Here is a 24,416-nt window from a genome sequence, read left to right as displayed (position 1 = left end):
CAGCATGGAAAGATTAGCCAAGTTATACGTAGACGAAGTAGTATCCTTACATGGAGTTCCACTCTCTATTGTATCAGATAGAGATAGTCGTTTTACTTCGCATTTCTGGACAAGTTTCCAAGAAGCCATGGGAACTAGGCTGAACTTAAGCACTGCATACCATCCCCAAACAGACGGAAAAAGTGAAAGGACGATCCAAACCCTGGAAGACATGCTCAGGGCATGTGTAATAGATTTTGGTGGAAACTGGGATAACCACTTACCCTTAATTGAATTCTCCTATAACAATAGTTATCATGCAAGTATCGAAGCTGCCCCATTCGAAGCACTGTATGGACGAAAGTGTAGAACTCCAGTTTGCTGGGCAGAAATAGGAGAAAGTCAATTATCAGGTCCTGAGATTGTGGAGGAAACCACCGACAAAATAACTCAAATCAAGGAAAGACTGAAAACAGCTCGAGATCGCCAGAAGAGTTATGCAGACAATCGGCGCAAGCCGCTGGAATTTCAAGTTGGAGACAAGGTACTCTTAAAAGTTTCTCCTTGGAAAGGGGTAGTCCGCTTTGGTAAGAAAGGAAAGCTAAGTCCAAGGTACGTAGGACCATTCCCAGTAATTCAGCGAATAGGACCAGTTGCCTATCGCTTACAACTACCAGAAGAGTTAGCCGGAGTACATGACATATTTCATGTATCCAACCTCAAGAAATGTTTATCTGACGAATCTCTGGTAGTACCTCTTCAGGATATAGAGGTAAATGAAAAGCTAAAATTTGTTGAGAAACCACTCCAAATAGAAGACAAAAAGGTTAAGTTTCTCAAGCACAAAAGACTAGTACTGGTCAAGGTTAAGTGGGAGTCAAAAAGAGGACCTGAGTACACCTGGGAGCTAGAATCAGAAATGAAGCGAAAGTATCCTCACTTATTTCAGTAAATCTCGAGGACGAGATTTTAAATAAGGTGGGGAGGATGTAAGGACCTGCAAAAATGTCCCAAAACGACCCGTAAGTAATATTCCGGACCCCAAAACCCTAATATTCATGAAAAATCAAGAAATTAAGAAAATTGGTTTCCACGCGGGCCGCGTAAGCCATAAGGTAAGGCTACGCGGGCCGCGACAACTTAAAATTCCTCCGAATAAGCGCTTAGGCCACGTGTCGCACACGTGGCGGACCTACCGGTGACACGCTAGCCCTACACGTAGACTAGGGGGCCCTCGCGGGCCACGTAAGACCTTGTTAAGGTTTACGCGGGCCGCGTAAAACTTGAAAAGTTGCTATAAATTGCCTGGCCCTGGGACTTGAATCTGTGTTCGAAAATTTAGATCAAAAACGTTTCTTACTGCTCAAATTCGAAGTTTTAAGTAGGGAAACGCTGCTACGAGTACAGGGTACTAACTCAATCACTGCTACGATACAATGTCCGATCGATTGAAACCGATCCGATGGATGTTTAAGTGCTGCCCGTATTTGGGCTATACTTTGTCATTCGTCGTGAGGGTTTTGATTTCGCGAGTTTATCGTAAATGTTGTATTAAGTTACTAACCTAGTTCGTGTGCATTGTTATTTAACTAGGTTACAAGGCTAAAATCAATAGGCAAAGTTCTGTCCAACTAAACTTGCAATGTGAGTCATTCTCTTTTTTATCAAATTGCTTTACAAAACCCTAAATGTTTTCTAGTTATGTTTTGCGGTGATTAAGTCTTTGCTAATTTTTAATTACTGGCAATATGTGGGGGTTTTGTGCACATTACTACTAACGATTTATCACTATTAGGTGGGCGAGCCTAATTAGTGATATGTCCACGGTCATAGATTCGGTCGAGTGACAGCTGAACCAGTTAATTATATAATAAGGGCAAATATAAAAACTCTTAATGCTGTAAATTTATAACAATGTGTCTTTTGTGCAAATTAAATGACTCGCCAGTATTTCCCCGCTAATAAAATCTTTTTAAAACATGTTTCAGGTGACTTACTATGAATTAAGGAAAAAGTGCTAGGTAGCACTAAAAAGCTTGAAGAGGTGGCTCAATAAAATAAATAAAAATGTTTTGTAAAACAAGGGATTTCCTCGTGTCCCTTTATTGTAAATTATGGGGTTTGTCCCAAATTGTGAAATAAAATAATTGGGCATTTTCAGTTTAAAAGATCCTGTCAAATGTTTCCGCTGCCAAATTAAATAATCAATACCACGGGTTTCTGTCCCGCGGTCTCTAGACCAGGTCACACCGGGCCAGGGGCCGTGATAGGTTAGGGTTGGGACCACAAATGTTCATGAGGGATAGTATTGGTGAGGTAGGAACTTGGGAGGGTGGTACAGGGTATGTGTAAAAATAAGGGGTACAAAATTAACGTGGGTAGTAATCTGTTATATCCATTGCCATCCTCAGCTAATTCATGCTTTTTCATTCTCCTTTATTCTGTATTTTATTTTCATGCTCCTTTGTCTTTGGGCTTCACATGTGCAGTTGACAAATGAGCGTCTGAGTTAAGGGTGCGGTTATAGGTAAATAAAAGCATGGAGTATGCTAAATCATGGGAGATATGAGGCATGGAGCTGGGGTTATAGGTAAATATAAAGGTCACATTTTCATAAAAAGTTGTTTCAAGTCCGTCAAAAAAGACGTATGTGTCGAACGGCACACTTGCCAAGGAATCGTGCTCGGGTTCTACGTGTAAAAAACAGAGGTGATTTAGTTAATTACATATTTCTTCATTAGATAGAATTTGTATACTTTGGATAGTTTATAAATTTTATACTTTGGATAACAAATTTGTAGATTATTTTAGGGATAAGGGGGTGGAAAGAATGTTCATCAATTTGGTACGAAAGACAAGACTGAATCTCATGTGTGTTCATTTTTCTTACATCACAAATTTGTAGATTAAAGTCATTTAGTACCCAAAACCTTTATGAAAAGTCAATGGTTCAAATAGATCCATGTTAATTATACCTATTTGAATCAGTCTATGTAAATTTATGTTTAGATAACTCGTAAGTTGGTACTAATGTTGATGTAGCAGGCTTATTTATTTTCATAGAACTATCTAATATAACAGATTAAATTTCTTTTTTATGTAAATTCAATGCTCTAGCCCATATCACACATGTGATACCTATATCTTTTGTCGTTAAACATTAAGCACCATGGAACTATTCCATCTACTCGTGTAGTTATTTATTTATCGGATGGTTATAAATAGATGGTGAATAATAACCAATCAATAGTTTATAAAGTCTACCTACAATTTGACAACCCGTGATTAAGTTTTCGAAGAGTTTATAAGGGTGTAGGGAGTGGTTAGACAGTTGAAAGTGGTAAACTTCAAAATCAACCAATGAGAGTGTGCCATGTCATTCAACCTTAATTGTTTAAACTATTCTCAAAAGCGTTGGCAATGGTTAAACACTTCATGAATTGGTAAATTATTTAAAAAAAAAATATGTGATTGGTTGAGATGGCATGGACCCCACCACACATCACTCTCTCTCTCCCTTCCCTCCCTTCACCGCGTCGGTGTACCTTCACCGAAATCCTTTACCTTTGATCGGTAAACTTATGTTTGCGGTGGTGTTCCCGATTGGTAAACTAACTTTACCGCATGAAACCGCACCCACTCCGTATACCCTCACTCTTTCATAGCCAAGACATTTAATACGTCATACTTTTTGTATGATATTATTTACGTAATAACAGAAAAATAGTTTTTAATATAAACTTTCTCGAGTCTGAGAAGGAATCACGGGTGATAACCATATATTATATATACAAGTATAGATATATAGATATTATACACAATTTGAATTTGAATTGAATTTCAACAAAGAACTGAAGAAGCTTCATCCCCTTGGGTATCTCAGCAGCACCAGACCTACGAATCGAAGAAGCTTGGAGCACAAGGTATGATCTTTATCATCTCCCCACAACTAATTACTTTAATCTACCTTCCACATTATCTAATCAAGTATCAAATCTCTCAAAACATCTCAACTTTCAGCCCCAATCGAATAATCTAGGGTTTCACTGTTTCCAGTAACACACCATAATCCATTCAACTGAATCAATCCGATTACGTCAATGGCGACTGAATCATCAGAAGGAGAAGAAGAAACGAAACTGACGGGCGGAACCCCGCAGCTGGTGGTGGACCGTGACCTCCGTGAGATGGCCAAGAACGCCGCTTGGAGTGTAAGCTCTTGTAAACCCGGCAATGGTGTGTCGTCTCTTCGAGATGATAATTATGAAACCTACTGGCAGTATGCAAGTTTTCCCTAATTTTTATTGTTTTGTGTGTGTAGTAGGGCTGCACATGAACCGAACTGTTCATGTTCATTTGTTAAGAAATATGTGTTCACAAGTTGTTCATGGACACTTACCGAACGAGACTTTATGTTCGTGTTCGTTTTCGTTTGTTAAGGAAGTGAACTTGTTCATATTCATTTGTTAATTTTAGGCAACAAACAAAAACGAATGTTGATGAATACAAATAAGCACAAACTACTATTGATGAACACAAATGGAAACAAACGAACACAAACAAAAGTTCATGAGCAGAATATATAATACACTACACTTATTAAATCTTTTGTTTGTCGGGATTTTCAAGTATTTAAATAAAACATAAAAACTAAAAACACTAATCAACGAACATGTTACCGAACGTTCTCGAGCATAAATGAAGTAATGAACGAATGCGGCCTCTGTTAGTGTTCATGTTCGTACATTTAACTAAACGAACGATATTTCTTGTTTGTGTTTGTTTGTTTTATAAACGAACAAACACAGACAAACTTCGCACCGCACGGTTCACGAATTGTTCGCCGAACATTTGGTTCGATTGCAGCCCTGTGTGTGTTGTTTGAAGTTGTGTTTGTGATGGTTGTTTGGTTGGTTTTGGATTTAGATCGGATGGTGCGCAACCACACCTTGTTAATATTCAGTTTCAGAAGAAAGTTAAGCTTCAAGTAAGTTTTGTATAGGTATCTTTCTTTGTTAGATGTTTGTTCATGTGTTGTGTGAATTGTTATGAACGCTAAGTGGTTTTGTTGTTTGTTTAGTTAGTGGCACTTTATGTCGATTTTAACCTTGATGAGAGTTATACGCCTAGTAAGGTTTCAGTTCGTGCTGGAGATGGTTTTCATAACTTGAAGGTATTCGGAAGATTTCCGATCTTTGGCTTTTTATAACTATGTATGGAAGTTATTTATTTATTTGTTTTGTTGTTGTAGGAGATAAAAACTGTTGAACTTGTCAAGCCAAATGGTTGGATGAACATACCTTTATCTGGCAATGATCCTCGGTATGCGATACTGGTTAAATTTATGTTTTTTAATTATTACATTTTTTTTTCTTGTTAGTCTTCCTTTTTAATGTGTTTGGTTCATCTGTCGAATGCTTGAATTCTTCTTCATATCATTAAACTTAATCTCATCAGTTGTAATCTCTTTTGGGTATCAAAAGCTTACAAATTGTGCATAATTTACTGATTTATGTTCGTGTTATGATTATTTTGTTGTGGCAGGGAAACTTTTGTAAACACGTTCATGCTGCAGATCGCTGTATTGTCAAACCATCTCAACGGGCGGGATACGCACGTCCGCCAGATAAAAGTTTTCGGACCACAACCGTGAGTAATCATTCTCTTAACTAAATTTTCTAGAGATTGCAGTTTCGATCCATTTACCTGTATGAACAGGCCGATACAGGTTATGTTTTATCTCTAACGGGTCAAAATAAAGTTAACGGGTTGAAAGTCGCAAAAGTGTATTTTTAAAACATAAAATCTTTTAATTATTCTTTTTCTTCCAAAAGCTCAAATATTATTGAAAAACAATATCGACTTTATAATCGATTTGAATCGTGGGTTATTAATAAAAAAAAGCCTTAAAATATTTGGCCAAAAAGCGTTTTCATTCAACCTGACCCGACCCAACCTGATGCCATTCATACAATAATCACTAAACTCATTTTGATTTGCTACCCAACCTGTGTGACCCCCCCCCCAAAAAAAAAAAAAAGAAGTGATGAATGTTTAGCTTGAGAATCTTGTTTTGTGGTGTGTTGCAGGAACCCTATACCAAACCAACCATTTCAATTTACTTCAACAGAATTCATTACTTACTCAACTATCAGATGAGGAACCTAAATTTGCCTGCCCAATTAAGTGCAGTACCATCTTAAGTTTAAAGTCAATTGTGTGTGAATTTTCTATCTTTTTCTTGTTGGAAAGAACGTGTACTGTACAACCAACATCAAGCATTTCTTTGTTCTTTTCGACCGTGTTGTTGGAAAGAACGTGTACTGTACAACATCATGCATTTCTTTGTTCTTTTCGACCGTTTTACATTTTGTCAAGAGTATTCAACCAGTGATACATATGATTTTTTTTAATTAAAGTTAATATTTAGATTTGCCTTCTGAACGATTGTACTTGTCTTTTATTTCTTGGTTTTAAAGACACTAGAGGCGCCCTACGAAAACGCATCATGGGCTTGAAATTACTAAATAGTTTTCAATCAAATTCATCATAGTTAGGGTACGTAAGGGGCTGATATGTAAAAACAACCAAAGCTATGAAGAAATTATGAAATGTATATGAGAAACGTATTTTCTTGTTGCATATAGATCTAACTTGGTTGTACCTAGGGTAACACCTCGCGTATGTGGTTGGGTTTTAGGAGCAACATAATGTCTTTGAACGCCTCACTCTTTTTAAAACCAAGTTTTCATCACTAATTGCCATTGTTATAGTGAAATGTAAGAAATAGATGTGATGATTTCACCTTATTATTTATTTGAAAATAAAAAAGAAGTTGAACTTCTGTTATGGTACAAATAGTAGGACCAAGGTTGTAATATTGTAATAATGTAGGGGTCAATTGTAAGCACATGTTAGTTAGTTTGGTATGTCGACTCTATAATTACAGGAGCTGAACAATATGAAATGGTATCGATGATTTGAGATAAACTTCTTCTTTTGTGTTTCTTCTCTACAATTGATCAATAATCTGATAGGTATCAATTCTGTATTTATCATTTGTAAAGGATAAAAATTAGAGAAAAAATATAGCTTAAAACATAAAAGTTTGCTCATAGTTGTGGTTAAAAGCAAAAAAAAAATAATAATAATAATAATAAAAAAAAGTTTTACTATACTGAAGTTGTAATGATCAATGCATAGTCAACCATTATCTTTATAAAAGGAAAAATTACAAAAGTAACCATTGACTAAAACTATTATCAAATTTGACGACCTCTTGCGTCCTTGGAGTAACGTATCATGCGTCTTTCAATCACAGGATACGTCTTTAGAGTAAAACCCAATAAAAAATGAACACGTGGCCATCATGACTTTCAAAAGGGGCGTGGATGCGTCTGGGAGGGCATGAGATGCGTATGGCCCACCTGCAACATTTGAAACGACACGTGTTCTTTTTTTGTTAGGCGTTTGAGATGTCTGCATATAAACGTATCCCATACTTGATGCGCCGCTCCAAGGATACGTGAGGTTGCCAAATTTGAAAATAGTTTTGGTCAATGGGTATTTTTTAATGTTCCCTTTATAAAACGCTATTACAAATTATTATATATAAAATCAACAAATTATTTACACAAACTATAATTCAGCATGGCAAAATTGGCACAAGTGTAATTAAAACGGTGCTTGTTGCGTAAAAACTGCTTTCTTCTTGCGAACAAACTACCATTGTAAAAGTATTTCATGTATACAAGATGACAAGAGTATACAATGTCCAACATACGCTTTCTATACACACTTTTATTCAACAAAAACGTATAGGTGCATTGAAAATCACGACAAACTTGTGAAGCTAGAAACCCGAAAGTATACGGATACTTTGTATCAGCAGCACAATATACGTGTATACCGGTTAAGGCAGGCTAAACTTTTCCAGCTTTCTCAGCCTCAAGCTTCCTAAGTGTTGTCGAACTCAGTTTTTCTCCACTCGATTCTTCAGATACCAGATTCACAACTTCGATCTGCACATATGAAGATCCTATTTATGAATTATGATGCACGTTACAAAATTATAGAGCATTTGCATTTAATTTGCAAAACACGTGCCTTTAGTTGTGACAGCTCTCTCTCGGCTCTCTTCTTGTTGACCGATAATCCACCAGGTAGCGTCTCCTTGCTGTCATGCCAAACAAGGGTCAGGTTTAACTTGTAATGGGTTGGGTTGGGTCAACCTAATATTTTGGTAGAGGAGCTAACCTGACAACAATAGCCTCAAGATCTTTGTCTACAATTGAAGGACCGTAAGGATCTGTAATGGGTTCAACTTGTACTACCAGCTCAGGCTTGATAGACTGAAATAAGAGAACGTATTAATGCAGAAAAAAAAAGGCAAATTGGATTTAAATAATCAAACCTGGCTGTTTTTGGCCAATAATAATCCAACTGAGTTTATTCATGCCAGTGGTCCAACCTTTTTTATTTTGTTTGTATAATGGTCCGCCGTTAAAAATAACTCTACGGAGTTAAGTTTTTTTTTCCGAATTACATACCGATGTTTTAGGGCTTTTGATCAGAATGAGGATACGAGTTGACTGATGTAAAATTTACCTCGAAACGGTGCTCCAAATGGGTTGATTTTTGTAAATTGGAAGTTTAAACACCCGAATTGAAGCATCGTTTTCGTCGTTTGGAGCACTGTTTCGAGGTAAATTTTACAGCAATCGACTCGTTTCTCGTTCTAATCAAAAGCCCAAAACATCAGTTTGTAAGTTTGTAAATCGGAAAAAAACTTAACTCCGTTATGTTTTTTTAACGGCAAACCATTATACAAAGAAAATGAAAAGGTTGGACCACTGGCGGGAATAAACTCAATTGGGATTATTGGCCAAAAACAGCCAGGTTGGATTATTTAAATCCAATTTTCCGGAAAAAAAAAAAATTAATAGAAACAAATACCCAAACAAGAGTAACCGGTGATTTCCTCTCAGAAAAAAAAGACTAATATAGAAACTAAAAATTGCTGGTATTCTTTATTAAATTAGAAAATGGATTAGTATGGAAAACTATAACATAAAAGAAATGAAGCAAATAGAAAATCATGTACCTTAATGTAATCTTCAACATTTTTCATTCTCTCTTCAATAGGCATAATAAGATCTGCAAACTGCAAGAGTTGGTACATCAACATCACATTACATAAGTATCGGAAATTGGTTCCAGAGCTCGAAAAATATCGAGTGAGCTCAGTCATAATGGAGATATGAAATGAGGGGTTCACTGGAAAAGACATTTCAGGTTTCATATAGTTCCTATGTGGGACAAGAAATTACCATCAAAATCCCTTCTCTTTTGCCTATAGATTCAATCCGAAAGTACACATTTATATTATGTTATTTTGGAAATATTCCCAACAATCCCCACCATTTTCAAAATAGACTCATTAACTGTTTAGAAAAGACAGGCAAGGCACGTAGATTCTAAATTCCGTAGGGTGTTATGCATAAATAAAGGTGAAATATTGCATCTTCAACCTTTATGTAGTGAAAGCGCTCAAGTCTAACTAGGGTAAGAGTGGCTGAACTAAAAGTCATTGAACCATCTTCCTATATGTGTTAAGATGTGATACGCGTCACGCATATCACTTTTCTCATTCATTCAATCAATCACTCTAAGCCAACACATAGGAAGTGTTCCTACTTTCTCATTCATTTATTCATTCAATCAATCACTTCTTATTTTAATGCTAAAGAACACTGTTGTACTATAAATCATAATCCACAGGTTCTCTATGTGTATTTGAGTACTTGTTTCATGGTGGCAAGTCAAATATATAAGAATTTGCACGTATAAAAAAACAGAGAAGGATCAAGGTCCAAACCTGTTTCTTGGAAATCATAGGTCCATCACAAACACCAACAACAATTCGATCCCTAGCCAACTCCGCAGCTGCCTGTAACCAACAACCAAATCCACCACAACTCAAAAACTAACAAAAATCTCATCCTACGCTTATTATGTGTAACATGAAATAAACAAATACAGATCGTTGGCAACAACCTTGAGGAAAAGTCGATGACCATCATGTAAGCGATCAAACGTGCCACCTAGAACAACAGATCCATATGAATTCGGCGGAGAAATAGTAGACAAATCAGACGCAAGCTCTGGATTCGGGTCCTCCACAATTGTCATTTTATCCCAGCTCTTTGATATCCGATTCCTGCTCTATCAATAATAATTTTACATTTATCACAAATCACTTACACAGGTACAACTTCATTAACACAAAATAACAACATAAATACATTATTGGACGCAAAATAAATGTCATTTAACTGCACGTAGAGTACGGATTTGAACAAAGTGAGTGCAGCTGGTATCATATGGACCACTACCTCTTCACCCTCTCATTCATCATCGTACAGCAAAAAAAAAAACCACATGCTAAAACAGAGAAATTAAAGCAGAGCAAAAAAACCACATGCTACAACAGAGATCGAATCAACACTAGTTTGAAGCTCCATAAATTCACACTCACCGGAACAAATTCATTTCATCGATTTTGTAAAAATCACCGCATAAATACATCGTTAGAACGAATTTCATTTACTCAATTACACTAAACAAAATCATGAACAACGCATATTAGATTAGGAAATTGAGAGCTATTTAATGCAAAATACCTTACAGATTCAGATTGAAATGAAGTTTTTTTGCAGAATCCTAGGGTTTGGAAGGAAGCGAAGAGAGTTAGATTAGGTGGTGAATAACGCCCACCAAGAAAGAAAGAAAGAAAGAAAGAAACAGAAAATATATATTGTTGAATACAAAGTTACATAAGGGTGACATAAAGAGGCTAGAATTGTTTCATCCATGTAAATAGAAAGTCTGGTGGGGTAGAATTGTTTCATAAATGATCATCTATGTACCTTTTTTTTACTTTAAATTTTATGTTAGATATACATTTGATTTAACAAGTATATTTTTTCGCGCGTTACGACGGAATCTAATTGGTATCAGTTCCGTTCGCTACCGTATCGATACGGTACCAATACTCAGTACACTCATATAGCAATCGAAAGGAAAAACTCCAAAAGTACAATACCGACAATTGGTATAATTTAACGACCACGTCTTATTTAAAGGATACGGGTGAAATTGAAAGTTAGAAAAAACACAAAAAGACATAAATCACAAAAATTGGCTCATTTTAGCATAGATAGAGTGGCTTATTTTAGCAGAAGGAGATGGTGCACTTTAGCACCACCTCACTATTCACAAGCATGAAGTTTGTTATATGATAATATAATATAACTAGGTGAGATACCCGCGCTATGCGGCGGGGTATCTCGTAAGAAAGGTGGTGAGTGCATTTTTAGGTTCGATAAAGTATCAGTGTGATATTTGTACTCGGTATGTAACCAAAAGATGTACATCTAAAAGGATATTAACACATGTTTTACAATTATCGAAAACTATATATAGAAACAAATACCGGTACAAGTGCCATTGTTGTTCGGCAGAGCATCGGTTCCATCACTGGCATTCACTATTGTATATGGTAAAAAAAAACTTTATTGCCAATAGAACTTTATATTCAATCACTTTTATACACTCATGTCAAGAAAACAACAAAAAAGAATACGATACTGGTACTGATGTAGTTTGAAAAGTATTGGTTAGATTTGTCACAGTAAAGAACAAAAAAAAGTTAACTATATTTACTCGTTCGATTAAAAGTTTTATCAGATAAAAATAAGTGTTGCAATGGTGTATTCAAAATTTTATATTATGTTACTCAAGTAACAAAAAAAGGTAAACGGTGTAGCTATATTGATGTGCGTGAAGTGTGTTACATTTTTGATATATATTTAAGCCCTTTTTACACTTTTAGCCAAGTTTTAAATTTATAAAACACGATATTCACTAACACTAAACACACATATGGGCAAGTGCACCCATCGTGGACGTAGTATAGTGTTGGTAAGATACCGAGGTCGTCCAAGGACACAAGAGCTTTTAGTACCGGTTTATCCTCAACGTCTAATCAAATCAAAAAGGTTAGAAAAATGTTTTAAACTAAGAAAAATAAAAACTAACTAAATGCTGAAAATAAAAATAAAATAAAAACAGATAGACAAGATGAATCACTTGGATCCGACACGTGTATTAGTATAACCTTTGATTATTTTCGCACTTTTGCACTTGTTTAAGAGATTATCTTAGTTATTGTAGTAGGCCCCTCTTTTGAAGGCGACGTTACCCTCAACCCAGTAGTTTGAGTCAGCAAGGATACAATCCTAAAGGGTCGGATTATTGAAAGATAATGAATTAAGTTATTAATGCAAATTGTGGTAGGCCCCGCTTTTGGCGGTGACGTTACCCTCGGCTAAGTAGTTTGAGTCAGCAGGGATACAGTCCTAAATAGCCGGGTTATAGTATTAATAGTAGTTAACTTATGAGGGGGTCAAAGAGTTTGGATCCCCGCCATCCAATACCTATGGGCATTGAAGGAGATCCTACTAAATTTAACCCAGGTCCCAAGCAGGACCTCTAAACGCTGAACAAGGGCAAGACCCTTACCAAACCGTTCCCTTAACCCCCGACCAGGTAGCCAACATACCTCCATATAGACCGTGGAGATATGAATGGTGAAAATCTTTTATTTTATATAGACAGTAAAATAATGCCAAGACACCACGGACAAACGATAAGGAAAGATCACCTTCAACATAAGTAACTAATTATTAAAGTCATTAATACAAAACCAAATAAAAAGTGCAAAAGATTAAAAATAAAAAGTATTATACTAAACACTTGTCTTCACCAAGTGATGTAAGAGACTTAGGCAAACATGGCCTTGATTGTCAAGAACTCTTACGATCAATCTTGGATCCCGAGACGACTCACACACTCTACGATGGACAATGGGTGATGGTGGTGGATGATGGTGTTATGGTGGTGGTGGGTGGTGGATGAGGTGTGAGAGAGGTGGTGTGCCAAGGGATGAGAGAGAATGAAGCCAAGCTCTTCTATTTATAGGCTGAACAGAAGGCTGGACACGGCCCCGTGTCCGCTGGACACGGCCCCGTGCCCGTCTGACACTCTCTCTCCTCATTAATTGTAATTGCGAATTACAATTAATGCGCCTGCTGTACTTTCACCACGCCCCCGTGCCCGCTGGACACGGCCCCGTGGTGGGCAATGGAAGCTTCTACTGGTTTGTCTTTTCTGCTGCTTCCTGGGCACGCCCCCGTGTTCGCTGGACACGGGGCGTGTTCAGACTCTGTTTCTTCTCTTTTGCTTTGGGAGGTGCCGTTGAGGGTCCGGGCAGTCTACTTTTGTTCCTTTTCTTGTATTTATGGTAGAATTAGTTGTCTTTTTGCTTCTTTTGTGATTTTGAGCTCATTTCATCCTGGAAATACAAAAGGAAGACAAAAACACTCTTTTTCCAACATTAGTACTTAAAAAGGGTTAGTTTTATGCCTTAATTAATGTGATTTATATGTTGCATTTTACACACATCAAATACCCCCACACTTGAACTTTTGCTTGTCCTCAAGCAAAACTCTTTAAATGTGGCTTACACTCCCAAATGGAATAGGTAGAAGAGAATGTTTTAGCTTGTCCTAGAGTGTCGGGAATCCAAGGTCTTTATAGGTTTTATTTTTATTTATTTACAATCCTATTCGTTATGATTTATTTTGAACTTTTCATAAGATGAATTACTTATTTGGGCATAGCATGCCTTATTAAAATTCCATTTATATACAAGTTCACATACCTCACGGGAGATCACTCAACACTCGGCCGAAGGTGTATATTTTTAGTGAATCACTCGAGAGCGGCATGGAACTTACGCCTTCCATAGGCTTGCCAAGCAATCAATCCTCCTCCTTTTTAACTTTTTACCTTTGTAAATATCAAGAGGACTTTTGGGGTGAAGGGTTAGGCTTGGGTTAAAGGTGGGTGGTTGGTTAGTGATTAGTAAAAAGGGCGAAAGTCGTAACAAGCGTCGGTTTTCGTGAAATACCTTGTTTTTAGTGACTTTTTATTTTGAAGTATTTCTCCAAACAAGCTTTTATAGCTTTTGTTTGTTTTTGACTTCATCATCAAATTTTATATATATATATATATATATTTTTTGATCGTCACATAAAAAGGTGAGTTTACGAAAAAGCGAGCTTGTTACTAAAATAAAGGGTGAAAAATAAAAAGGTTTTTGGTGGGTAAAAAGGGTTTTGGGGTAATGAAATGAAAGGTTTAGGCTCAAAGGGGCTATCTAGGGGGATTTTGGGTAGGTAAAAAAAAATGAAAAATAATGGTTTTGAAAGAAAAATGGTTAGTCCTAATGCCTCCATCATTTACTTACTTGGGTTTAAGTTGGTAAGGACCGGGAATGTATCGTCATGGCAAGTTCTAGATTTGTAAGAACCGAGCGGCTATTCACACAAGAAACGAAAAATGAGCATTTAGTCTAAATATATATATTTTTATGCTCAATAAAGGCTCAAAACTCACTTTTGTGGGAATGGGTTTTTATGTGATCAAGTATATATAATCGAATTTTTAACTAAGCTTGTCATGCCTTTTCATAATTTTCTTGTGTTGGTTCTTTTTATCATGACGCTATCGGTTGTAAACTTGTAAAAATATAACATTTTTAGAACTTGTTATTCCCAACTTAAACTAAGACAAGTAAATAAAAAAATGAAAAAGTTTTTGAAAAAAAAAAATTTGGGGTGTTTAACGGTTCCAATAGAGTTTTGTGTAAGGCTTGTGTTTAGGATTTTGCAAAATTTCAAGGTTTTAGCATCCCCCCACACTTAAATTACACATTGTCCTCAATGTGTCCAAAAATAAAGTTTTTGGTTGATTAGAATGTGTAAAAGTGGGTTTAAAAGCAAAGTTTTGTGTTACTGGCATCCTGGACACGGCCCCGTGTTGACCGGGCACGGCCCCGTGGTCAAGTGCCAGTAACAAAAATTAGAGAATTGAAACAGAAGCCTGGACACGGGGGCGTGTCCGCTGAACACGGCCCGTGTCCAGTTACCTGAACTGGGTGATTTTCTGCAGGGGGCTCAGCACGGGGCCGTGTTGGTTGGGCACGGCCCGTGTTGAGCCTTCTGTGATGGAGATTTTTGTCGGGTTGCCCTGTTCTTCGTGCATGGTTCCATTTTTCTCGTTCCCTTTTTCATCCATTACCACCATGAGTGTGTTTTATTCTGCAAAAACTAAAAGATTAAACTAAACTAAGGATAGTTCCGCGGAATGCCTCCGTGGTGCGCCACGTTTATAAGGGTCCTTGGCTAGACCCGAGTTAAGGCTATATATCTTCTGAGTGGGATGCCTTACTTCCCATGTTACACCGTCGGAGAGCAGCATCCAAGCTTGAATCAATAACCTTCATGTAGTTTACTGGGTCGTCGTCCTCTATTCTTTTCCCAACTCCGAATTTCACTTCATCATCCCATACCTCAAAGTGAGTGTCCCGTCATTCATGTCTACCACTGCTTGTGCTGTGGCAAGGAAGGGTCTCCCTAGTATAAGGGGGACCTCGGTGTCTTCCTCCATATCGAGTATGACAAAGTCAACTGGATAAACGAATCTGCTTACCCTTACCAAGACATTCTCGATGACACCTTGTGGGAACTTGACGGATCGATCAGCGAGTTGTATGCTTATCTTTTTAGGGCTCGTGGTTCCCAAGCCAAGCCTTTTGAACATTGATAAGGGCATGAGGTTAATGCTAGCCCCTAGGTCGGCCAAGGCATTGCGAACGGGCGATTCCCCTATTGAGCATGGAATCGTGAAACTTCCGGGATCGATTTTCTTTTGGGGTAGTTTATTGAGTACGAGGGCAGAGCATTCTTCGCCTAAATTAACTAATTGCAAATTTTCAATTTTCTTTTTATGTGTAAGGAAGTCCCTCATAAATTTAGAGTATTTGGGCATTTTAGTTAGGACTTCGATAAAAAGGAATATTGACATGCAATTGTTTTAACAGACTTTCGAATTTTGCGAATTGCTCATTGGTCTTTTGACGAATTAACCTACCGGGGTACGGAACTCGAGGAGCCTTGGTAGGCTCTGGTGATGGAGGAGAGTTCTTTTCCTGCAGAGGTGTTGGTATTGTCTCTTCCGTAGGTGGCGGTACTTCTGCAGGCCCCACGGTACGGTTTCGTAGTGTGATGAGGTGAACTTGCGCCTTTGGGTTTGTTTCGGTATTGCTACGTAATGCGCCTTGCGGTCTCTCGGAAAAGTTTTGAGCTATTTGATTTATTTGTTTTTCTATGTTTTGAATGCTAGCTTGTTGATTCCTAAAATTAGACTCTAATTGTAGAAATCTTTCCGAGTTTTTCTTATCAGTGTCAGAGACGAGGTGAGATATAGTATCTTCGAGCCTTTCTCGTCCACCTTGTTGTTGAGTGAAATTTTGTGACTCATTTCTTGATTGCTGAAAGTTTGTTCGTTGGGTTTGTTGGTTACTACTATTGCCGGGTTCCCTCCAACCAAGGTTTGGGTGGTTTCGCCATCCTTGGTTGTAAGTTCCCGATGGAGGACCCGACGGCCTAGGTCTATTATCAATGTAGTTTACCATTTCTTGTTGATCGTCCGTTTCTTTCATGCAACTCCAATTTTCATGTGACCCACCACACCCTTCACAAGCCATAACCGAGACTGTTTTTGTCATTTCTAATTCTTTTATTTTTGAAGAAAGGGCCTCGATTTGGGCTTGTAAAGAAGTGCTTTCGTCGACCTTATGGGCGCCCGGGGCGATAGACTTATTTCCCCGGGGGGTGTGCCATTGAAAATTGGTTTGAGCAATTTCCTCAATCTGATTATATATTTCGTGTGGGCGTCGGTTACCTAAAAGTCCCCCGGAGCTAGAATCAAGTGTCTGCCTAGTGTGTGGCAACAATCCATTGTAGAAAGTGGATACTTGTTGCCATATTGCGAGGCCGTGATGGGGACACTTGCGTAATAGCTCCTTGAACCTTTCCCAAGTTTCATATAAGGATTCCCCGTCCTCTTGTGAGTATGTATTAATTTCAGTCATTAATTTAGCAGTTTTAGCAGGAGGGAAATACTTATATAGAAATTTTTGGGCTAGTTCATCCCAGGTGTTTACCGAACCAGCTGGGAGGGCGTTGAGCCAAGCTTTCGCCCGGTCTTTTAGTGAGAATGGAAACATACGGAGGCGGATGGCGTCGTTTGATGCTCCATTGATCCGAAAGGTATCACATATTTCTAAGAAATTAGTTATATGTAGATGGGGATCCTCGTCCGCAAGCCCGTGGAAGGTTGCGGAGTTTTGGAGCATTTGTATCAAATGCGGTCGAAGCTCGAAGTTATTGGCTTCGACATTCGGAGCATTGATAGCGGCGCCTAGATTACCTACGGTGGGCCGTAGATAATCCATAAGGGTACGTTGGTCCGCCATTGGAGGTGGATCACCCGAAACCTTCTCTTGGTTTTTTGCTTTTAACCTTTTTCTGAGAAAGTGTTCGGGTTCTTCTAATGGTTCTTTTATGTCTTTATTGGAACTGGAGCTCATACACTACGAGAGGTTGGCGTCGGGTTCCAAGTCCTGCAATAAAAAAGAATGTTGGTCAGAAGGTTCACCACGGCCCCGTGTTGAGCGAACACGGCCCCGTGGTCGGAATTACAGTGATTGTTTTTCAGATCCCAGTTACTAGAAGTTGGACACGGCCCCGTGTTGCACCGGCACGGCCCCGTGGTCAGCCTTCTGTAACTTGAAAAACAAAAAACTGCCAGTAACAATGCTGAGCACGGCCCGTGTCCGACCAGGCACGGCCCCGTGCTGAGCTCTGCAGAAGCTGAAAAATTAAGAAAAAATCCTAAAAAATTAAAGAAAAATAAAAATTTGATTAGGCCGTTGATTCCTAACTTTCTTAAAATCCTTGTGTCCCCGGCAACGGCGCCAAAAACTTGATGTGCGTGAAGTGTGTTATATTTTTGATATATATTTAAGCCCTTTTTACACTTTTAGCCAAGTTTTAAATTTATAAAACACGATATTCACTAACACTAAACACACATATGGGCAAGTGCACCCATCGTGGACGTAGTATAGTGTTGGTAAGATACCGAGGTCGTCCAAGGACACAAGAGCTTTTAGTACCGGTTTATCCTCAACGTCTAATCAAATCAAAAAGGTTAGAAAAATGTTTTAAACTAAGAAAAATAAAAACTAACTAAATGCTGAAAATAAAAATAAAATAAAAACAGATAGACAAGATGAATCACTTGGATCCGACACGTGTATTAGTATAACCTTTGATTATTTTCGCACTTTTGCACTTGTTTAAGAGATTATCTTAGTTATTGTAGTAGGCCCCTCTTTTGAAGGCGACGTTACCCTCAACCCAGTAGTTTGAGTCAGCAAGGATACAATCCTAAAGGGTCGGATTATTGAAAGATAATGAATTAAGTTATTAATACAAATTGTGGTAGGCCCCGCTTTTGGCGGTGACGTTACCCTCGGCTAAGTAGTCTGAGTCAGCAGGGATACAGTCCTAAATAGCCGGGTTATAGTATTAATAGTAGTTAACTTATGAGGGGGTCAAAGAGTTTGGATCCCCGCCATCCAATACCTATGGGCATTGAAGGAGATCCTACTAAATTTAACCCAGGTCCCAAGCAGGACCTCTAAACGCTGAACAAGGGCAAGACCCTTACCAAACCGTTCCCTTATCCCCTGACCAGGTAGCCAACATACCTCCATATAGACCGTGGAGATATGAATGGTGAAAATCTTTTATTTTATATAGACAGTAAAATAATGCCAAGACACCACGGACAAACGATAAGGAAAGATCACCTTCAACATAAGTAACTAATTATTAAAGTCATTAATACAAAACCAAATAAAAAGTGCAAAAGATTAAAAATAAAAAGTATTATACTAAACACTTGTCTTCACCAAGTGATGTAAGAGACTTAGGCAAACATGGCCTTGATTGTCAAGAACTCTTACGATCAATCTTGGATCCCGAGACGACTCACACACTCTACGATGGACAATGGGTGATGGTGGTGGATGATGGTGTTATGGTGGTGGTGGGTGGTGGATGAGGTGTGAGAGAGGTGGTGTGCCAAGGGATGAGAGAGAATGAAGCCAAGCTCTTCTATTTATAGGCTGAACAGAAGGCTGGACACGGCCCCGTGTCCGCTGGACACGGCCCCGTGCCCGTCTGACACTCTCTCTCCTCATTAATTGTAATTGCGAATTACAATTAATGCGCCTGCTGTACTTTCACCACGCCCCCGTGCCCGCTGGACACGGCCCCGTGGTGGGCAATGGAAGCTTCTACTGGTTTGTCTTTTCTGCTGCTTCCTGGGCACGCCCCCGTGTTCGCTGGACACGGGGCGTGTTCAGACTCTGTTTCTTCTCTTTTGCTTTGGGAGGTGCCGTTGAGGGTCCGGGCAGTCTACTTTTGTTCCTTTTCTTGTATTTATGGTAGAATTAGTTGTCTTTTTGCTTTTTTTGTGATTTTGAGCTCATTTCATCCTGAAAATACAAAAGGAAGACAAAAACACTCTTTTTCCAACATTAGTACTTAAAAAGGGTTAGTTTTATGCCTTAATTGATGTGATTTATATGTTGCATTCACATCATATATATATACCTCAACGAATTTTGTATCACCATACTGAGAAAACCATAAAACCGAATATAACACCGGTATCGATGTTTGTTTGAATAAAAATTTTATGAAATCGTAGATAAAACTAAACATGTTGCAATGGTAGATTCAAGATTTTATTAAACGTTATATTATATTACTCAAATAACGAATAGGGTAAACGGCTTATAAAACATCGTATTATATTATATTCCTTAGATAATGAAAATGGTAAACGACATCACTTTATGTTACTGTATACAACTCGGTTTTTAATATAAATTTCATGTCTAAGCGTAGATAAAAATAAAGGCATCCCAATGGCATACTTAGAATTTTAAGAAATATCATATTTTTAAGTTATTAAATAAAAAAACGAAATCTACTCAAAAGAAATTACAACAATAAAATATTATAACAATTATAATAAAAAATAATTTTAGGAAAAGAAAAACTAAAAACAAAACTTTTAATAGACTCTCTTGTATTAATTCTTTTTAAAAAGTAACCAAAAGGAAAAAAAAACCTATCTAAAATTACCTAAATTCTTTTTAAAAAGTAACTAAAAGAAAAAAAAAACCTATCTAAAATTATCTACTGTACATGTCCTTTGTATTTGTAACATATAAGAATAAGAATTTCCTTGAATTCCATATTTTAGATGTGAATAAATCAAAAAATGAAATTAGTTGTTTTGAAGTGTGTTATATATTTGTAATTATATTGATGTTAAGTACACATATAGTTATGTATAACGAGAATGACGTAGGTCGTGTATATACTAGTCTGGCAACATAACTAAATTAAAAGTCATGTCGTATGCGAAGCATAGCTTTCGTATATTCTTTAACTCGCATATTATTAGAAAACATATATTTAGCTGATAAAATACAATACATGTGCAAGTTTTTTTTCCTTTGTGAAGGGTTTGGTACTTGAGGCATGGAGTTTAGACCAATGAGCATCATTAATTCATAACTTACTTATTGATGTTAGTTATCCAAACATATAAGAGATATTTGGAATCACAACATCAATCGTTGTTCATGACTATACGAGTGGTGCAATATTTTCGACTTAACTAAAGGTAAGGACACAAGATAGAAAAGGTCGTGTGTACAACCAATTTTGTGCTTGATATGGTCAAATGTCATCCTCATGTTGAACTTTTTCACCACAGAAATTGGTGTCGCACCATGACTCAAGATTTTTATGACACTTGACAAAAAAAGAGCGTGTATATGGTTTGTGCTTGTTAAATAGGATATGTGAGCACAAAAGGGTCTTTTCAAGTAGTGAGGTTTGTAGTGAACAAATAAGCGTTTGATAGTAGAATTAGAGAGTGTATGAATTGCTGAAAAGAAAAAAAAGGATGTTCATGCATATACATTTTCTCATAGAGCATAACCATAACTATAGAATTTTCTAGTGAATATATTTTTTAAGCATTGAATAATTATTGTATATTTTTATTCGTCAATGACTTGTTTAACCTTTTTAAACCACAAGTACGTTTAATTATGTTACAGGCATGTTTCAAACAATCTCATTTTCCTTCTATATTTGTCAAATACTTTTTTATGTTGCTACAGGTTTTTATATATATAAGAGTAAATTGCCATTTTAGTCTCTAAAGTTTGACTAAAATTGACACTTTAGTCCAAATAGTTTTTTTCTTGCCATTTTAGTCCAAATAGTTTTGTTTTCTGCCATTTTAGTCCCTGACTTTTGTCATTTTTTGCGATTTTCATCCGACCCACCAACTCCATTCACAAAATTTTTGGTCAAACCACATTTTTCTTTCCTTTTTTTGCAGGCGCGATGGTATGGGGATGGTGTTGTGCCGGTTTACAGTGAAGATGATGGCGGTGGTTGTTGGTTTTACGATGATCGCGGTGGTGTTGGTTGATGACGTGGGGTGGCGGAAAAGTGGCCGGTGGTGGTGGAAATGGAGGGTGGTGATGGTGGTGGGGTGGGTGGTGACGATGCAGGCAGGTGGTGGCGATGATAGAAGGTTGTGATGGGGTGGGTGGTGGGAGGTGGTGGTCAATGAAAATGGCAAAAAGTGACAAAAGTCAGGGACTAAAATGGCAGAAAACAAAACTATCTAGACTAAAATGGCAAGAAAAAAACTATTTGGACTAAAGTGGCAATTTTGATCAAACCTCAGAGACTAAAATGACAATTTACTCTATATATAAATGTTATAATGTCAAAAATATATAGCATGAACACAGATACAAATTAGACCATCTGTAATGAGCTATTTACTGAAATCATCAATGATGGTCATGCTATGAAGATTGTACTTTATGCAAGGTTAATACCATGTATAAACACAACTTGACTGAAAGCAAGAAATCAAGGGGCCATTTTCTGGCTTTTAATGTAGGTTGTACAGTTGCTTATCATTGGCGGTAAAACAATCTTTCAAGAAACCTTGAATCAGAGACTGGTATGTATCTGGGAATGTTCTGAAATGATCTACATGTGGAGACGACTTGAAGTTATACGTGGTTACTTGTCTTCCAAGTTTCTTCTGGTGTTCCGCAAATGATTCTATTTTCTGAAATGGTATAACCTTATCCGCTGTACTGTAGAGGTAGATTTGTGGACAAGAAGGCTGGTTTTCGGAGAGCGTGGTGGTTACTTTTGTCAACTTCCTGTGACATAAAACATACATATAGTACCAGTAAGAAATTATTACATTCGATTCTACAATATTGCAATAACATTGCGCTTTTTTCAGTCTCGCGTGTGGTATTTTTGGCGCCTTACTTTTTTTTTCAGAAATTATTACTAAAGTCTAAACGGAGGGAATAATGTTATATGTTTAGAAACTACAGAAACAGTTACTTACTTCTTTATATCCGGCAATTCAAGAAGATATGCGAAGACCTTCTCAAACAGTGTCAAAAGTAAGACCTCAATGAACAAAGGTTCCTTCACATTTGTTGCTCCATTTTGTACTTCCGCATCCTCAGATGAAGAATTAACAGCAGAGCTTTGCTTTTTAAGCACCGCTGTAGCGAATCCAGCAGCCCATACCTTCAAAAATAAAATAGAAAATCATACATTATTAATCAATCCAGAAAGTCCCTTAACAAAACCAAGATTATGAGTATTTAAAATCCTAAAAAAATATATCAACTGGCAATGGGCTAATACTTATGTAAGTGAACTCTCTGTATCCTCATCATCATCCAACCATAAATGATTGTCCATAAACAACCATTACGCGGCAATCCTCTACTCATATAAAATCAAACAAAGAAAGAAAAAAATAAAACCTTAGGATCAAGCTCGGGGTCCCCTCCGGAATCAACGACACACCCTTTAATCTTCTCAAGCAGCTCTTCTCTCCCCTGCAATAAGTTCAAAATAGACCCATACCTGCACCCACAATCAGACAACCATAAGTAAACAACCACAAAATGTACCCACCCAAATCATAACAACATCCAACGAATTAACCTACGCTAGCCAACCGGTGTTACTAAACGTATGAAACATCAAAAACCGCTCTCTCCCATCCTTCTCTTTCTCCTCCAGCCATGACACAAGCTCATTACTCAACCCTGCAACTCTACTCTCCAACTTCCTCCCCAAATCCAAACCAATCACATCGTTAACCGAAGCCGCAAACGTAACCGCATTCATCCCAAACATGTTATACATCTCAGCATACCTCCTCAAGTGCTTCTGCTTCGACCCTAACCACCCCAACACCACCACCGTCACAACCGATCGTTTATCCTCTGAAACAAACCCTAACCCTCCACCTTTTCCCCCATCCAGACCCAACTTCCACTCAAACGAGTTGTCACTGTGACCAGATGAAATTCGAGCAAAAGGGTTTACGGATAATGGGTTATTGTGACTGATGGTGGAGTGTGATGGGGATTGAGTGAACAGAGATGGGTTTGAATTGGGGAAATGGTGAGTGCGATTGTGAGAATTAGGGTTTGAAAATGAAAGGGTGGAGTGACGAATATGTAGATGTGATGGATGTGGGTGGCGTTTGGAGAGGAGGAGTGTGGTAATGAGGTGACGATTGGTGGGGTTTATAAGTGATCTGCTGAGTGAAACTTCCATGGTGGAAATTGGGATTATGGGAATGGTGAAATGGGGTTGAAGATGATTCAGAAGTGAATAGTTGATGAGGGGATCAAGAGACAAGAATGGAACCCGGCGATGTTGGTTGTCATCAAGCTTTTTCGGATGCTCCAACGATAATCTTGCTCACCTAGTTCTATACCAGTCCGGTAAACGGGCCGGATGGGCATTTTAATATCACGATGACAGAAGTTTTTTTTCATTTTATTTAAAACAAAACATCATTTCTTTTATTCTTCAATTCTTGTTGTTTGAAATAAAAGGTGTGATGATCTAGTGATTTGTGGTTGTTTTAGCATAACTTTCTGCCCAAACTTTTTTATTGTCAATAGAGTAAACCATTTTGGTCCCTGTGGTTTAGACAGTTTTGCCATTTTAGTCCAATTCTCAAACTTTTTAAATCTGGGTCCCTATGGTTTGTATTTTGTTGCCATTTTAATCCAAAACTCAAAAACTCTCATTTTTTACTGTTCCAACATCCCTTTTTTGTCTTTATCTGCAGGGGTAGTTTTGTCCATTTAATTTTCATTAAACCAATTTTTTAATTAAAAAACCCCCTAATATAAATACCTCTACCAGTTCCCAAATTACATCATCATCTTCAACCTCCCAAGCAAACATCAGCAACCCAATTTCATGTTCCGAGCTTCAACATCTTCTTGACTCCTGAAA

The 24,416-nt window shown here is 37.6% G+C and overlaps 3 protein-coding genes and 1 non-coding gene across 8 annotated transcripts; 2 read left to right on the top strand and 2 right to left on the bottom strand.

Annotated features, from left to right (window-relative positions):
• The first annotated feature begins 3,741 nt into the window (after positions 1–3,741).
• LOC110878870 (anaphase-promoting complex subunit 10) lies at positions 3,742–6,419 on the top strand. 2 transcript variants are annotated; one of them, XM_022127253.2, is made up of 7 exons: positions 3,742–3,902; positions 4,036–4,258; positions 4,906–4,966; positions 5,060–5,152; positions 5,231–5,301; positions 5,524–5,628; positions 6,069–6,419. In XM_022127253.2, the coding sequence occupies exons 2-7, from the start codon at positions 4,080–4,082 to the stop codon at positions 6,136–6,138; spliced, it is 579 nt and encodes a 192-aa protein (XP_021982945.1). In that variant the 5' UTR covers positions 3,742–3,902; positions 4,036–4,079; the 3' UTR covers positions 6,139–6,419. The 2 variants fall into 2 exon arrangements, with proteins under 2 accessions (XP_021982945.1, XP_021982943.1); XM_022127251.2 differs by having other exon boundaries at positions 3,765–3,902; positions 4,000–4,258.
• Positions 6,420–7,650: 1,231 nt separating this feature from the next.
• On the bottom strand, positions 7,651–10,822 carry LOC110878871 (phosphopantetheine adenylyltransferase). Of its 4 annotated transcripts, none has more exons than XM_022127254.2 (7): positions 10,662–10,822; positions 10,036–10,203; positions 9,857–9,928; positions 9,083–9,142; positions 8,236–8,330; positions 8,086–8,155; positions 7,651–8,000 (listed from the first exon to the last, which is right to left on the bottom strand). In XM_022127254.2, the coding sequence occupies exons 2-7, from the start codon at positions 10,168–10,170 to the stop codon at positions 7,902–7,904; spliced, it is 531 nt and encodes a 176-aa protein (XP_021982946.1). In that variant the 5' UTR covers positions 10,171–10,203; positions 10,662–10,822; the 3' UTR covers positions 7,651–7,901. The 4 variants fall into 4 exon arrangements, with proteins under 4 accessions (XP_021982946.1, XP_021982949.1, XP_021982948.1 ...); XM_022127257.2 differs by having other exon boundaries at positions 10,036–10,198; XM_022127256.2 differs by having other exon boundaries at positions 10,667–10,822.
• Positions 10,823–16,937: 6,115 nt separating this feature from the next.
• On the top strand, positions 16,938–17,044 carry LOC118482446. The gene has a single exon (XR_004868483.1). It is a non-coding gene; the product is annotated as a small nucleolar RNA R71 (small nucleolar RNA).
• Positions 17,045–21,802: 4,758 nt separating this feature from the next.
• LOC110878872 (transmembrane protein 53) lies at positions 21,803–23,942 on the bottom strand. Its single transcript, XM_022127258.2, has 4 exons — positions 23,107–23,942; positions 22,919–23,021; positions 22,489–22,676; positions 21,803–22,291 (listed from the first exon to the last, which is right to left on the bottom strand). Exons 1-4 carry the CDS (start codon positions 23,721–23,723, stop codon positions 22,012–22,014), a joined length of 1,188 nt encoding a protein of 395 aa, XP_021982950.1. The 5' UTR covers positions 23,724–23,942; the 3' UTR covers positions 21,803–22,011.
• Positions 23,943–24,416: the final 474 nt, after the last annotated feature.

This window comes from Helianthus annuus, chromosome 9 (assembly GCF_002127325.2).
Source record: "Helianthus annuus cultivar XRQ/B chromosome 9, HanXRQr2.0-SUNRISE, whole genome shotgun sequence".
NCBI lineage: Eukaryota > Viridiplantae > Streptophyta > Magnoliopsida > Asterales > Asteraceae > Helianthus > Helianthus annuus.
The sequence above is the reverse complement of the archived record's forward strand: the minus strand, read 5'-3'. Positions and strand labels throughout refer to the sequence as shown.

What these genes read in the sequence shown, in the direction of transcription:
- LOC110878871 (XM_022127254.2), bottom strand. Translation starts at nt 10,170, where the DNA reads ATGACAATTGTGGAGGACCCGAATCCAGAGCTTGCGTCTGATTTGTCT. An exon ending in ATGTTGAAGATTACATTAAG is followed by an intron (nt 8,331 to 9,082) that starts GTACATGATTTT and finishes CTCTTATTTCAG; the next exon opens with TCTATCAAGCCTGAGCTGGT. An exon ending in CTTGAGGCTATTGTTGTCAG is followed by an intron (nt 8,156 to 8,235) that starts GTTAGCTCCTCT and finishes TTGGCATGACAG; the next exon opens with CAAGGAGACGCTACCTGGTG.
- LOC110878872 (XM_022127258.2), bottom strand. Translation starts at nt 23,723, where the DNA reads ATGGAAGTTTCACTCAGCAGATCACTTATAAACCCCACCAATCGTCAC. An exon ending in AGTAACACCGGTTGGCTAGC is followed by an intron (nt 23,022 to 23,106) that starts GTAGGTTAATTC and finishes TTGTGGGTGCAG; the next exon opens with GTATGGGTCTATTTTGAACT. An exon ending in GAATTGCCGGATATAAAGAA is followed by an intron (nt 22,292 to 22,488) that starts GTAAGTAACTGT and finishes TTTATGTCACAG; the next exon opens with GAAGTTGACAAAAGTAACCA.
- LOC110878870 (XM_022127253.2), top strand. Translation starts at nt 4,080, where the DNA reads ATGGCGACTGAATCATCAGAAGGAGAAGAAGAAACGAAACTGACGGGC. An exon ending in AGAAGAAAGTTAAGCTTCAA is followed by an intron (nt 4,967 to 5,059) that starts GTAAGTTTTGTA and finishes TTGTTTGTTTAG; the next exon opens with TTAGTGGCACTTTATGTCGA. An exon ending in AAAGTTTTCGGACCACAACC is followed by an intron (nt 5,629 to 6,068) that starts GTGAGTAATCAT and finishes GGTGTGTTGCAG; the next exon opens with GAACCCTATACCAAACCAAC.